The sequence below is a fragment of the Acipenser ruthenus genome, chromosome 1 (assembly GCF_902713425.1).
Source record: "Acipenser ruthenus chromosome 1, fAciRut3.2 maternal haplotype, whole genome shotgun sequence".
NCBI classification, from domain to species: Eukaryota; Metazoa; Chordata; class Actinopteri; order Acipenseriformes; family Acipenseridae; genus Acipenser; species Acipenser ruthenus.
The window spans coordinates 45,789,853-45,804,020 of record NC_081189.1 but is presented as its reverse complement, the minus strand read 5'-3'; the positions used below and the strand labels follow the sequence as shown (position 1 = coordinate 45,804,020).

The 14,168-nt window shown below is 46.0% G+C and overlaps 1 protein-coding gene across 1 annotated transcript in view; it reads left to right on the top strand.

Annotated features, from left to right (window-relative positions):
• Positions 1-4,128: 4,128 nt before the first annotated feature.
• LOC117421090 (structural maintenance of chromosomes protein 5-like) overlaps positions 4,129-14,168 on the top strand; it is a 100,169-nt gene continuing 90,129 nt past the window's right edge. Inside the window, exons 1-6 of the mRNA XM_059025726.1 lie at positions 4,129-4,298; positions 5,078-5,219; positions 6,139-6,191; positions 11,160-11,322; positions 11,590-11,724; positions 13,077-13,217. Coding sequence (XP_058881709.1) covers positions 4,129-4,298; positions 5,078-5,219; positions 6,139-6,191; positions 11,160-11,322; positions 11,590-11,724; positions 13,077-13,217 — 804 coding nt within the window. The remainder of the gene's footprint in view (positions 4,299-5,077; positions 5,220-6,138; positions 6,192-11,159; positions 11,323-11,589; positions 11,725-13,076; positions 13,218-14,168) is intronic.

Below are 14,168 nucleotides of genomic sequence, written 5' to 3'. Positions count from 1 at the left end.
AGCTCTACCCAATATAATTGAGCCAATATGCGTTCCCTTGCCATATGCGTTCGACAAGACGGGGGATGTATCAATTGTGTTACAGGCTGTCCTGTGCCCATGGCAGGGTTTACCCTATACAGTAATTGCCCCTTGATAATGAAGAGCGGATATACTAGTGCCCCAGTGCCTTCAACATCTTTACTTTCAATAGACCAGACCTGTCCCCAACCGTGCACCAGTGTGGGGTCATTGCTCTGGCCCCACACTAGGTCTGCACTTCGGTCCCACATGTCCGATATATTGTAAGGGTCCAGAGTAACATCTGTCCTGGATTGCCCAGTTACCTTGCCCTCTCAGTCACACTGTGTACCGACTCCCTTTGAGTGGCGTTTGATACCATCCAAGCTTTCTCCCACCAGGCCCCAACCTCGTCTCATTGATGCATCTTCCCATTTTTCGATCTGTCTCTCTTTCTTTGTTTTTCTAGGACGAAAAAGGGAAGAAAACAAGTCAGCTTGTAAGAGGAAAATCTCACCAATCGTTTGCCCTCGTTTGTCTGCCACGTTTACGTGTGTGGTCGGGACTGTATTTTTAATTAATTGTTTATACTATGGCCAGTCCCAACCCAGAATGACTGGATATGGTAGCCTTTCCATCGCCCCCACTACGAGGTGATGCTGCATCAGTCATATGCTTTTAGTGTGGGGTATGCCGCCATGTCGCCATGGATACAGGAAATCGCCACCTGACCTTGTGGCTGCCACGACACACCGCCCAAGAGAGCTGTCCGAATTATGGTCTGCTCACATCACTAATGCATGGGTACTGACATTACCGACAACCACATCAACATTACAAGGCCCCTCCCAACCATTTCCCCATTTCTTACCTGCTTCCGATGCCAAATAACATGCCACCACGTCGTACTTTATTGCTGGGGATCACAGCTGGGCAGTATATCCTATGGGATGGCATCTGGAATAGAAAGGAGGGGCAGAAGGCACTGCGGCTACATATCTGTCCCGCTGCTGATAAGGCAGCGGGTCAGAGGTATTGAATATACCCCAGCTGGGGGCCAGCCGTCGTCTCCATGGTAGGGAGGTTGGGCTGCCCATTAGGGTTGGTGATCTGGGAGGTCTGGGTCCGAGTCCTGGTGTGGGTGGTGGGTATGTTGGGCATGAATCCAGCCCCTGGTTGCTCTGCGGTACTGGAGAGGTGAGTACTCCGGCTCTGGATGAGGTCAGGGAGTCCTCGTAGTCCTCCGCCAGCTTGATGGAGGCTTCCAGGGTGTCCGGATTGTGGCGCCGTATCCACACCTGGGTCTCGACGTCGACCACATTACAGAACTGTTCCATCACAATGGCTTCCCCCAGTTGTACTCCTATTTTCTGGAGAGGGTTGAGCCAGTGAGTCATGTGGTCGCATAGTCACTGGGCGGCCACCCTGGGGAAGGTATCCCGCGGTCTCAGGTACTCCCTGAAGTGCACGCAATAAGTATGACATTGGTCACGGCCTGATAAGCTGCTTGGGCCTCCCTGATTAGCCCGGAGCCCAGTTGACTAGCCCAGTACACCTACAGCCATAACGTGGTAGCCAGGCGCTCGAACGCCACCAGATAAGCCTCCGGGGAATCCTCCACCATCATTTTCTGCACCCATGCCTTGGGTATGGTCATCATGTGTCCCTCTGGTGCACTGTTGCTGATACTGACCCTCTCAATCAAAGCCGTTTATCTCTCCTCTCTCTTTTTCTCTGCAACCTCCCGTCTATCATCCAGTGCTTACAGCAGCGCAGAAAGTGCAGTGACGTCCTGTGACAGAGATTGAATGATTCTTGGTGTTAGATCTCCCTCATGACCTGTGAGGGCACTGTGTAAGAGGAACAGAGTACTCTTAATTAAATGACATGACAATTTATTCTGTAGGGTAGGTGGAAGTCGGTCATTTAGGAAAGGGACGGAGCTACGGGGTCCAAACTCAATGACCCAGACGGTAAACAGCGTGGCATCCGAGGATTGGAGGAGCGGATGCGTTCGTTAACCTAGGGGTCATGAGTGAGGATATAAATAGGGGTCATAGCGGATATGATCTGTTCCTTGGTAAATGGTTAGTGTTGAAAACCTACAAGGAGTCTGTGTGCTATATCGTGAACCGTGAGTTTTGTCTTGTGTTTGTTAGTGTTTTGTTAACTGTCGTCTGTTTTTTAATAGACAACCAGTAGCACGATCCGGAGCTGTAGTGAAAGCCAGCATAAACCCAGACATCACTTTCACCCCTGCATTTCACGGAGAACTGTAATACACCACTTGCACTTACTCACTATCACTAAGAACTGTGTTTGTGTTTTGTGTTTAGTGTTGGTGTGTAAAACTGGACTTTTGGTTACGGGTCAAACCTGGGGAATTACAAATACCGAGTGATACATGCCGCTGTATCACTCCATCATTATTATTTACAGGTGTTTGCCATAAGGCTCTGGACATTGTTAATTAAATCAATAAACACCCTTGCACCTGGAAATCATTGTCTGTCTGTTTTGTATCCGCTCTGCACTGCAGTCACCTGTATTCACTTACCACTTTGTCACAACTACCCTTTAGCACTGACATGCATATGTACCTTTTGAACCATTCATAATATTGTAGTTTTGTACCTACGTAAATATCAATATATCAATACCTACCAAAATAGACATATTGTTTTCACCACTGATGCAACTATAAGAATACAATGTTTACACTTTCAATACTGTCCAAAAGTCCCTTCTACCATTATTTTACTTTCAAATATTTTCTCATTTCTCTTATACTACTATTGTCTTGTCTGTCTGTCTATTTACCATACACATTCTCGAATATCTTTCCCTCGCTTTATTCATTATTTGATGAAGTAAACAAAGAAGTGATATCTATGTAAAACAACAGGTTAGAAAAACGTAACAGCCATTTAAAGTGGTGATATCAAACACAAAAGCCCAAGTTAGGAGAAGCAATTGGGGCAACCCTGTCAAGCATCAAGCAAATAGGCACAATTGGAAAGGTGCTGGAGCCCAACATTCACACAATTGTTGCTTCTAATTGGCTTCTTTTTTTCATTGCTCCATTTTACATTGAAATGCTCTTTGTACAACTTCAAGGGCATTGTGACCATTCCCTTATCAGCTCAAAAGTCACATCTGCAACAAAAAACATTGACAATGCACAACCAAAAAAAAGGCTCCAACACCCCAGCCCTGGATCTGCAATGCCTGCCCCATCAACTGTCACTTCACATACACTTACCTTGCACTCTCATTATCCCTTGCACTCGTTGCCATTATTGGTCTTGTTCATCATCTTCATTGTTGGAAATATACTTCATGCTCTTTGAGGTATTCTTGTATGTATGGGCTAAATGTCTGTCCATGTGTGCCCTCATCTACCTGTTGCCTGTGTGTCTTCCCAAAGCATACTTGTCTGCGCCTGTGATGACGCCTCTCCCATTCCCTGTCTGTCTTTCTCTCTGTAGTAGTGCTTGTAAGGATAACCAAGAACACTTCAGTCTGTGTTGAGCACTTTCCTTGGCACATATGTGTCTCAGCATCTTTATTCTGGTTACAACCCAGCTGAGCATTTCAAATGTAAAGTGGAGCGATCAAAAAAAGAAAACAAGTTAGAAGCAACAATTGTGTGAATGTTGGGCCCCAGCACCTTTCCAATTGCTTGATGCTTGACCAGGTTACCCCAATTGCTTCTCCTAACTTGGGCTTTTGTGTTTGATATCACCACCTTAAATGGCTGTTGCGTTTTCCAAACTTGTTTTTTTACATTGAATTTAATGAGCAGCAAAGTGCACTCTCCATAGCATAGGCAGAATCACCAGACCCCTGTTTTCACCCACCCATAAGAGGTTCACTTTGAGCTGCTAAACCCCCAAACAATATTTATGAACAATGGTTTAGCGATAACATACAATACTGTTAACAAAATTAAATCAAGACAATTCTTTTCTTTTACTTCAATTTTTATTTGTGCATTTCTCAGTCGTTGCAATCGGCCAGCAGGAACACAGACACGCCTCTAGTACTACCATACCAGTGGTAGTGACGAGTTACTTGCTGAGCAATGACACACACGCTACCTAATAATATTTAAACAACTTAGTCAACATGGCGACTGTAGGAAAAAGGAAGCGAGACGTCAGCTCTGAACTCACAAATATAAATAATAACAATGAAAACACTTTAATCAGATCACCTGAACCTGGTCCAGGAGACAGCACACAAAAACTGCAGTTTGTGGAAGGATCCATAGTTCGGATTAAAATGTACAACTTCCTGTAAGTACCGATATAACTACGACAGACTTCAGCATTCTGAAGTAGTGGTAGCAGGGTGCTAATATTGCCCTAATGTTAAAACAAACAAACACATCTCTCTCTATAAAAATAAATAAATACAATAAAATAAAAATCTATATATACATATTTTGTATCAAAGATATGTGATTGTCGTATGAATGAATATGAATATATGCATAGTCAGGAAACACATATTGACATACCACGAGTTTTAAATACCTCTTTGCTCATAGTTGTGTTTTACGTCTTTTCAGGTCACCAAAACATTTAATTTAAAATAAAAAAAATAACAACCTCGTCAAATTCTTAACACTTTTGACATGTCAAGATTTTGTATAGCCGTGTATTGATCGACTAAGTGATGGTATCACAGGTGTCGGGTCTAGTTATCATTCCTTGCCTTTTGGTTGTTTTCGCAAAGTTTGATTGTCAGAAATCACTACCCCTTGAAGGTGTTGGTGTTTAGTATGGTATATCCCGTGTATTAGTAATAGTAATGCAGTTTTTGAGAATTACAAATGTTAGGGAAAGTCAAAACTTCTCCACTCTTCTAACTATAATGTTTTTATAAATGTAGAAATACAATATGTGTGTATATGTGTGTGTGTGTGTGTGTGTGTGTGTATTATTGAGAAGTTACAATACAGCTGCACTGGAAACCATATTATTGCAGTCATGTTTAAAACCATTTCTGAAGTACAGCTCGCTATTCAAGTTTATTTAACTATGAACATTGCATGTAATGGTATTTTTTTCAGAACATATGACTTCTGCGAGGTGTATCCAGGACCAAATTTAAACATGATCGTGGGAGCTAATGGTACAGGGAAATCGAGCGTAGTTTGTGCAATCTGTTTGGGTCTAGCCGGAAAGACTTCCTTCATTGGAAGAGGCGATAAAGTGAGTAGTATATGAAGTTCTTTATTGTGATACCAATATTCTTTGAAATAGGGTTACCATATGGCTCCAGATTAACCGGACGCTTTGAGACAGACCGGGATTTCAAAATTCCCCCTAAGTAATTCACGTATAAATGAGCTCCACCTTTGCTGAGATTAATAATCCTGCTGTGGTGGAATTGCTTGGGCGCAGCAAACAATTCACACTGATCAGCTGCTTCTGATCAGATCTTAATGAACGAATAGCTAATTTATCGATAGAGCAACGAGATGATGATGCGATTGTATTTGCAGAATAATATGGGCGATAGAATTTTAACAAACAGAAAAAAATAGCGACTGGTTGCAATTCATTCTTAGTTTAATACAATTATTTGACGCGCATGCGGGTATTTAAGCACCATTCTTAATTGTAGCTAAGGATGGTTAATTTACACCTTCATTTATTTCAATTTAGGGGCAAGTTTGAAATCCCGTTCTGTCTCACAGCATCCGGTTAATCTGGAGCCATATGGTAACCCTATTTGAAAAAAATAATGTAATTATGTGCACTTGTGCAGTATATTTTGCACAGAAGATTTGTGTTTGTAAACCAAAGTTGACCAATGAAGTCAGGCTGTTAATGCTACCGCCATACTGCCAGGATCTTATTAGGAGTGTTTTTTAAAAGGCCTGCAAGGGCAGGGCTTTCTTATTCAGCACAAACAAGTAATTAGCTGCTGGTTTAGAAATTAAGCAGAGAAGCAGCCATTTTCAAATTCGTTCTGTGTTATAGTGAAGCAGTGCTTAGCTTGGGCACCTTTTGTTATCATCTTCAAACTGCAGCAGTTACAGGAAACAGTTTGAAAATGATAAAAGAGAAAGTAAAAAATGTGGAGGTTACTTTAAACATAAAAAGCCTTAATTTGTGTTTATTTTAGATTGGACTTTATGTGAAGCGGGGATGCAACAAAGGCAGCATTGAAATTGAGCTGTAAGTAAATTAGGTGCTGGTTCTGATGTTACAACAGATGTGTTTTTTTAATTATCTGAATTGTTTTGTAGAAAAATATGTACCTTATTCCTAAGAATTTAAGACGAAGTCCAAATTTACTATCCTCAGTTTGAAGAAAAACTAAAGCATCAAATAAAGATTTATTTAAAAAGCTACAACCTCAATTACACATATAAGAAAAGGACATATAGAGGCATTTTGCGGCAGTCTGCTTTCACACTGAGCATTACGGTTATGTGCTGCTTCTCATTTCCAGTCGTGATTACTCGCACATGTTTTTCTCCCTTTTTGTGAACTGTGGAATTGCTTGTCATATCGAAAAGTACAGGGGTCTGATCAGCATTTCAGATCTGTCCAAGCTCACTTTGTTAGAACTGAGCCTAATAACGAAACGCAGAAATTGTAAAAGCTTGTCTTTGAATTCCTCAGGAAGCTAATGGCGCTTCTCTGAAAATGTCTGCCTGAATACCATGGATGATTGGAGATCGGGCAGTGACATTTTTGTTCGTCTTTTCTCGGCAGTCAGTCATGTTGCTGTTTGCCTACTCGCAGTCACATCTTTTGTTGGTGATTTTAATACACACATCACTATACTCAAATTTAAGATGCAGGCCATTTTAAATTAAATTCAAAGGAATACAATATATAATGCTGAGTAGGACTAGAAGAGTGTAAACGGTAAGCACAATAAAATAGTTTAGCATTTTAATTATATTGTAGCGTTTCCTCGCAGTGCGCAGGATAGACAAAGACAACACGCCGCTTTCAAATTTAATGCTTTATTTATGAACTTCTTGTAGCCCACTGCTCTCGCCACTTGCTCTCCACCGACCCAATGAGCGTGCAACGACCAGTTTTATAGCTGAGCCCCGCCCCTTTATGTTAATCGGGTGCCAGAGCGAACAGCTACCCCATTGGTCCCCAGCCGCACACCAGGACCAATGGGCACACACAACAAACAGCCTATGACAGGGGCAGCTCGCACAGCCAGAGACAGAGCGAACCCGCAGCTACAGGTAATACAGACGGGGGGAAAGGAACACAATACAGCGGCAATAACAGACAGTAGAAACAAGAGGGAATACAGTACACAAACACAATACACGGATCGTTACACTACCCCCACCTTAGCCTTTTTGCCCCCAAAAAGTTCACAAGGCTCCATACAGCTTATGACTGAGATCGGCCACCTCCACCCCTGAAACACAGACCCCCTCCCCGCATGTCCGGTTTTCCATCCAGGGCCTTTGGTGGGTGAGCCGACGGGCCGTGCTGTGCGGAAGGCAATCTGCTATTCCCTGCTGAGCTGAGTGACTCTCGGTACCCCAGTATCAGGAGCTCGCTCTCAGGCCACAAGTGTTCTCCCACAGGCGGCAGCGGTTCTCTTTGCTCCTGTCCCTTGGTCACGCCCTTTGCAGGAGCCCTTAAAAGGACTGGCGCTTTCAGCGGTAGCTCTCTTAAGGCAGGTAGCAGTGGTGCTTTCTCAGGCGGCGGCGGCCCTGGCTCTCTCGCAGGCGGCGGCGGCCCTGACTCTCTCGCAGGCGGCGGCGGCCCTGACTCTCTCGCAGGCGGCGGCGGCGGCGGCCCTGGCTCTCTCGCAGGCGGCGGCGGCGGCCCTGGCTCTCTCGCAGGCGGCGGCGGCCCTGGCTCTCTCGCAGGCGGCGGCGGCCCTGGCTCTCTCGCAGGCGGCGGCGGCGGCGGCCCTGGCTCTCTCGCAGGCGGCGGCGGCCCTGGCTCTCTCGCAGGCGGCGGCGGCGGCGGCCCTGGCTCTCTCGCAGGCGGCGGCGGCCCTGGCTCTCTCGCAGGCGGCGGCGGCCCTGGCTCTCTCGCAGGCGGCGGCGGCGGCGGCCCTGGCTCTCTCGCAGGCGGCGGCGGCGGCCCTGGCTCTCTCGCAGGCAGCGGCGGCGGCCCTGGCTCTCTCGCAGGCAGCGGCGGCGGCCCTGGCTCTCTCGCAGGCGACGACCCTGGCTCTCTCGCAGGCGGCGGCGGCCCTGGCTCTCTCGCAGGCGGCGGCGGCGGCGACCCTGGCTCTCTCGCAGGCGGCGACCCTGGCTCTCTCGCAGGCGGCGACGGCGGCGGCCCTGGCTCTCTCGCAGGCGGCGACGGCGGCCCTGGTTCTCTCGCAGGCGGCGGCGGCGGCCCTGGCTCTCTCGCAGGCGGCGACCCTGGCTCTCTCGCAGGCGGCGGCGGCGGCCCTGGCTCTCTCGCAGGCGGCGGCGGCGGCCCTGGCTCTCTCGCAGGCGGCGACGGCGGCGGCCCTGGCTCTCTCGCAGGCGGCGGCGGCGGCCCTGGCTCTCTCGCAGGCGGCGGCGGCGGCGGCGGCCCTGGCTCTCTCGCAGGCGGCGACGGCGGCGGCCCTGGCTCTCTCGCAGGCGGCGGCGGCCCTGGCTCTCTCGCAGGCGGCGGCGGCCCTGGCTCTCTCGCAGGCGGCGGCGGCCCTGGCTCTCTCGCAGGCGGCGGCGGCCCTGGCTCTCTCTCACGCGGCGGCGGCGGCGGCCCTGGCTCTCTCTCACGCGGCGGCGGCGGCGGCCCTGGCTCTCTCTCACGCGGCGGCGGCGGCGGCCCTGGCTCTCTCTCACGCGGCGGCGGCGGCGGCCCTGGCTCTCTCTCACGCGGCGGCGGCGGCCCTGGCTCTCTCTCACGCGGCGGCGGCGGCCCTGGCTCTCTCTCACGCGGCGGCGGCGGCGGCCCTGGCTCTCTCTCACGCGGCGGCGGCGGCGCTCTCTCGGGCGGCGGCGGCGGCGGCGCTCTCTCGGGCGGCGGCGGCGGCGGCGCTCTCTCGGGCGGCGGCGGCGGCGGCGCTCTCTCGGGCGGCGGCGGCAGCGGTAGGCCCCCCATCTCACACGCTGGAGATGATCCAGACTCCTTCGCTAGCCTCCTCGAACGACCACCCCTTCTCCGCTTTTGTTTTCGGGCAGGCAGTAGGTCCCCTTCGTCCTGGAAGGGGCATCACGTCACCTGGTGCCCGAACTCCCCGCAGGCAAGGCACCAACCTCGCTCCTCCAAGTCACCGAGGAGATCCCCCAGTCCGCCGTCCCACCGGTTCTGTGACGGCCTGGAGTCGTACCACAGCCATTGGTCCATCTTTGTCTTCTCCTGTTTCTGCTCAACGCTGGATCACTCGTTGTACTGATCCCGCTTCTGACACCAGTGTAGCGTTTCCTCGCAGTGCGCAGGATAGACAAAGACAACACGCCGCTTTCAAATTTAATGCTTTATTTATGAACTTCTTGTAGCCCACTGCTCTCGCCACTTGCTCTCCACCGACCCAATGAGCGTGCAACGACCAGTTTTATAGCTGAGCCCCGCCCCTTTATGTTAATCGGGTGCCAGAGCGAACAGCTACCCCATTGGTCCCCAGCCGCACACCAGGACCAATGGGCACACACAACAAACAGCCTATGACAGGGGCAGCTCGCACAGCCAGAGACAGAGCGAACCCGCAGCTACAGGTAATACAGACGGGGGGAAAGGAACACAATACAGCGGCAATAACAGACAGTAGAAACAAGAGGGAATACAGTACACAAACACAATACACGGATCGTTACACTATGTATCTCCCTTCCGCAATAAAGAAAACTCAAAACAGTTCCATTCAGTTATTTTTACTTCCTCTGCAGCTAGGCTTGCCCCACCCCTCCAGTCTTCTGCGTGATTAATCTAACCCAGTGGTGCACAACTCGGTCCTGGAGGGCCGGTGTCCCTGCAGGTTTTTATTCCAACTGCAGAGTTCTTTATTGGACCTTATTAGAAGCTTAATTGGTCCAATTAACTAATTTAGGGTATGGTTAGAACAAAAACCAGGAGGGACACCGGCCCTCCATGACCTGAGTTGTGTACCACTGAGCTAGCCAGTCAGAGAAGACTGGTGGAACGCAGTATACAAGTGTAATTGTTATAGATGCTGTTGCAGTCGGTAGAGATAAAGCAAGTACAAAAAGTCCTGTTTGGAAAAGTCATATTTTTCTTAGGGATTACTCCACAACCATCTTGTTTTTCCAGTGATGATTTGCCTGCAATTATAATATTCAAGAGGGTGGTGGCTGAATAGATTTGGACCAGATTCAAAGTTAGAAAACGTACAATCTTTTGCTTACTTTCACTGATATTAGACCCCCACTACAAACCACTGCAGTTTGTTGGTGCTGCTATGAGAGAATAAGTCTATTGTGTAGCACAGGAGGAAATGCATACAGTAATTATCCCTACCAACATTGGCAGTGAAAAAACACAGGCACCTGAAACTGTATTGTCAAACACAGACAACGAAGTTTCTTCAACTCGCACTGAGGATGAAGGAGCTCCAGCAGAGAAGCGGGACGTGAGGATCCGGCGTCAGCTTTGTCTTTTCTACTCTGAAGAAATGCACAGAATGCACCCTCATTGTCCAGTTTGAACAATTGTGAATTTGAACTGAACCCAATCCTGATATTGATTCTTTTTTACATTTTTTGTGAAGACTGACAAGGAGCCAGAGTAAAAGACTGCTTGAATTCATAGGTTATAATTTTCCTTCACATGAATTTTTATTTTTCGGACAATAATTAACAAATCACCCACAGCGTGATCAAATAATATATTAGTTGATTCCTGAATAAGGTAAAGTCATTTTAGATCAGAAAATGTTTAATGACAACTTTAAAATGAATGTGAACTCAAAGGTACTTTTTATTAAATATGCATATTGTGAATCGTTTTAACTGGTAAACAACCAAATATTTAAATCATTTACACATATTCATTTAAAACTTGATTTACAGCCCTAATGCTGAGACAATTTAATCAACTGGTATTTTATGGGAATAAGCCACCATTTTAAACTCCAGACTGCTTTAACATAGCAGGAAATTAACCTACATGTAGATAACAAGTATTTAAACTCACAGTTAAACCTGAAATTGCTCAAACCCAGCTATAATTGAGGAAATTGTGTATCTTTTATAGTTACAAGCCTGATGGGAACCTTGTGATTACTCGAGAAATTCAAGTTGAAAACAATCAGTCAATGTGGGCGATCAATGGGAAGCATGCAACTCAGAAAAATGTGGAAGAAAAGGTTGCTGCGCTTAATATTCAAGTGGGCAACCTTTGTCAATTCTTGCCTCAGGTATGTTGACATTTTAACTTTCACTACTGTTACAGATTAAGTGGAATCCAAAGTATAGTCCAGGGCACTGCAGATGAAGGAAATATACAAACTGCTGTACCTTGAGAATCTTCTTGTGGGACCTATCTTACGCACTGCTTTTCTGAATGTATGGGCATTCTGAAGTTGACACATGTGCTGGATTTGTGGTTACTTACTTTTCATGATTTTCACCTCTATAATGTGTTCTTGTGAGATTTATGTTACTGACCTGTTTTTTGTTTTTAGGAGAAAGTTGGGGAGTTTGCAAAAATGTCAAAAATTGAACTGCTTGAAGCGACTGAGAAGTCAATTGGGCCTCCGGAGATGTACAGGTTTCACTGTGATTTAAAAAACTTCCGTTCAAAGGAGAGGGAGCTAGAGGTACAGTTAATAAAGGAGAAGTAAATAGTTAATTAAATAATTACCTCTTGTTTTATTATTATTTCGTGCAGAACATAGTGGAGACACCTTTATGTCTCTCTCTCTCTCTCTCTCTCTCTCTATATATATATATATATATAATTATACACACTGAGCATCAAAGGAAACATCACTTATATTTGGATAAAATTCACTAGATGAAAAATGACAAACTCTGTTTTAGAGCAGGTGCATTGACTTTTTATTGTGCTGATTAACAATTGACATCACGAAGATGCTGCAAAATCATCTGTCGATCTTGGGCAGGTGTTGTGACTCTTGGTCTCCCAGTTCATGGCCTGTTATTGACAGAGTGTGTCTAGTTATACCGTCTCGCCAGGTTTGAAATTGCTGGCTGTGAGCACCCAAGACGGTGAGCCACAGTACGTTGCCCTAGTCCAGCCTCCAACATGCCGATTGCACGAAGGTGCTGTTGACAGATGTGGCATATTGTTTTGTTTTTTTTCTGCGATTTTCTTTATTGCTTCTATTCAAACTTGCATTTCAACAGCTGAAATCACTCCGTATCCAGTGTCCAATCAACTGTCTCACCATTTAGGTGATTGAGTGAATATGTTTCAGTCATAGTCACTCAAGCGTGTGATGGTCAAGGACGAATGATTGAGTGATTAAAAAGAAACCAGAAACATTTTGTCAATGTCCATCATATACCTTATTTTTTTTGAAAATAAATGTTATAATAGTAATACGTTTCTTTTGATGCTGGCTATATCTACATAACCACCATCCAAATGGGATAAAACTTGGGAAGGGCATTTTTAGCACCAGTAATTGAGTGTATCGGAGTGGGTATAAAGTATGAATATGTTGGTAGGTTCCTACAGTATGTGTATCACTGGCGTTTTTACCTACTGTGGATGGAGGTCATGGTTTAGTATTTGAAGCTGTGGTGTTTGATATGTAGATTATGTTCCAAACTTTCCTGTTAGGCCATTAAACAACAATTGTTTCCTTCCTCATAAATGCTTGTGCTGCTAGGTAGTTGGTATTCTGTGACCCGTAACAATTAGGCTGGGACTATGCTGTTTATTTTTATTTTTTTTTGACCATCTTCCAAAGGTCTAGCCTCTAACTGCTTAGTTTCTCCATTCCTTGGGGCCGGGAGTGGAGTGGATGGGCATGGGGGTGCATGACAAATTTTAGACAATTATATCATATCTTTAAGTAGCAAGTTAAGTGGTACAGTAAACCAGGGGTTGAAGGACCAGGTCTGACAATCAACTTACTTCCTCATGAATCGGCTGCATGCTATTTGATGGTATGGATTAGGATGTATTTTTTTTTTGTAACAGAATTTGTGCAAAGAGAAATCCAGTTTCCTGGAGAAAATGAAGCAGAGAAATGAGCGGTACAAACAAGACGTGGAACGTTATTACGAGAGGAAACGGCACTTGGATATGATCAACATGCTGGAGAGGAAAAAGCCTTGGGTGGTAAGTTAGAGAGCACTTGTATTCTAACTACCGTAAGTTGACAGCGGGTCCACAAATAGAACCAGGGTTGTATTTTAAGCTTGTCCGTTTGCCTGGGACAATCAGAAGTGTGGACAGATAAGTGCTTCCAATGTACTCGGTGGTCCGTAGGACAAGTGCTTCATGCTGAAACTTCCTGTAGGTGTGTGTTGGCATCTATGCAGTGGTACAGTAGCTAGTCATAGAAGCTGGGAACCAGCGAACGCCACTTCTGCAATGTACACAGCAACATACCTCTAGTGTCTTGCCAATTAAATTGCAGTTTGTCAGCTGAGCGCAGTACTATTTCAAGCGATGGATTACAATTGTATTACTAATAACGGGGAAAAAATCAGTAGCGGAATCACTCTCTGCCATTGTGGCAATGTGCCCCGCCCCTGTGTGTATTTGTGCGTTATTTGTTGTATGTTGCATGTGTTAATGTTGATGTATTGTAGTTGGTACACTGGGTATAATGCGGGTAATGAGCATGAGTGTTTAAAATGTATAATTGTATTTAGGCACAGGGATTGCACTTCACTTCACCTGCATTTAAAGTATTTAGTATATGAGCATGGGGTTGCACAGAATTAGTTCACATGCTGGGATTCAAGTGAATAATTAATTAGTAATTGAATCCCGGCACAACATATGTAGCACGTTTTACTCACTCGGGGTTGTGTGTTCGTGAGTGGAGAGGAGGTAAAAACTATTAAAAAGAAACTAGAAAATAATTGCTACATGTTGGAAGCACCAGCATGGTACTTGTTTTGTGTTTAGCATTCGTCCTCCCTGTTTGTTAGTGTCTTTGTTTTGTTTGTCTGTTTATTTTGGCCTCAAGTGCCGTGTCCTGTTTTCTGTTTTGTTAAACCTTTTTATTTTCTGTGTGTTATTAAAACACTGAGCGCAACAGCATCTCAGATTTACTCACCA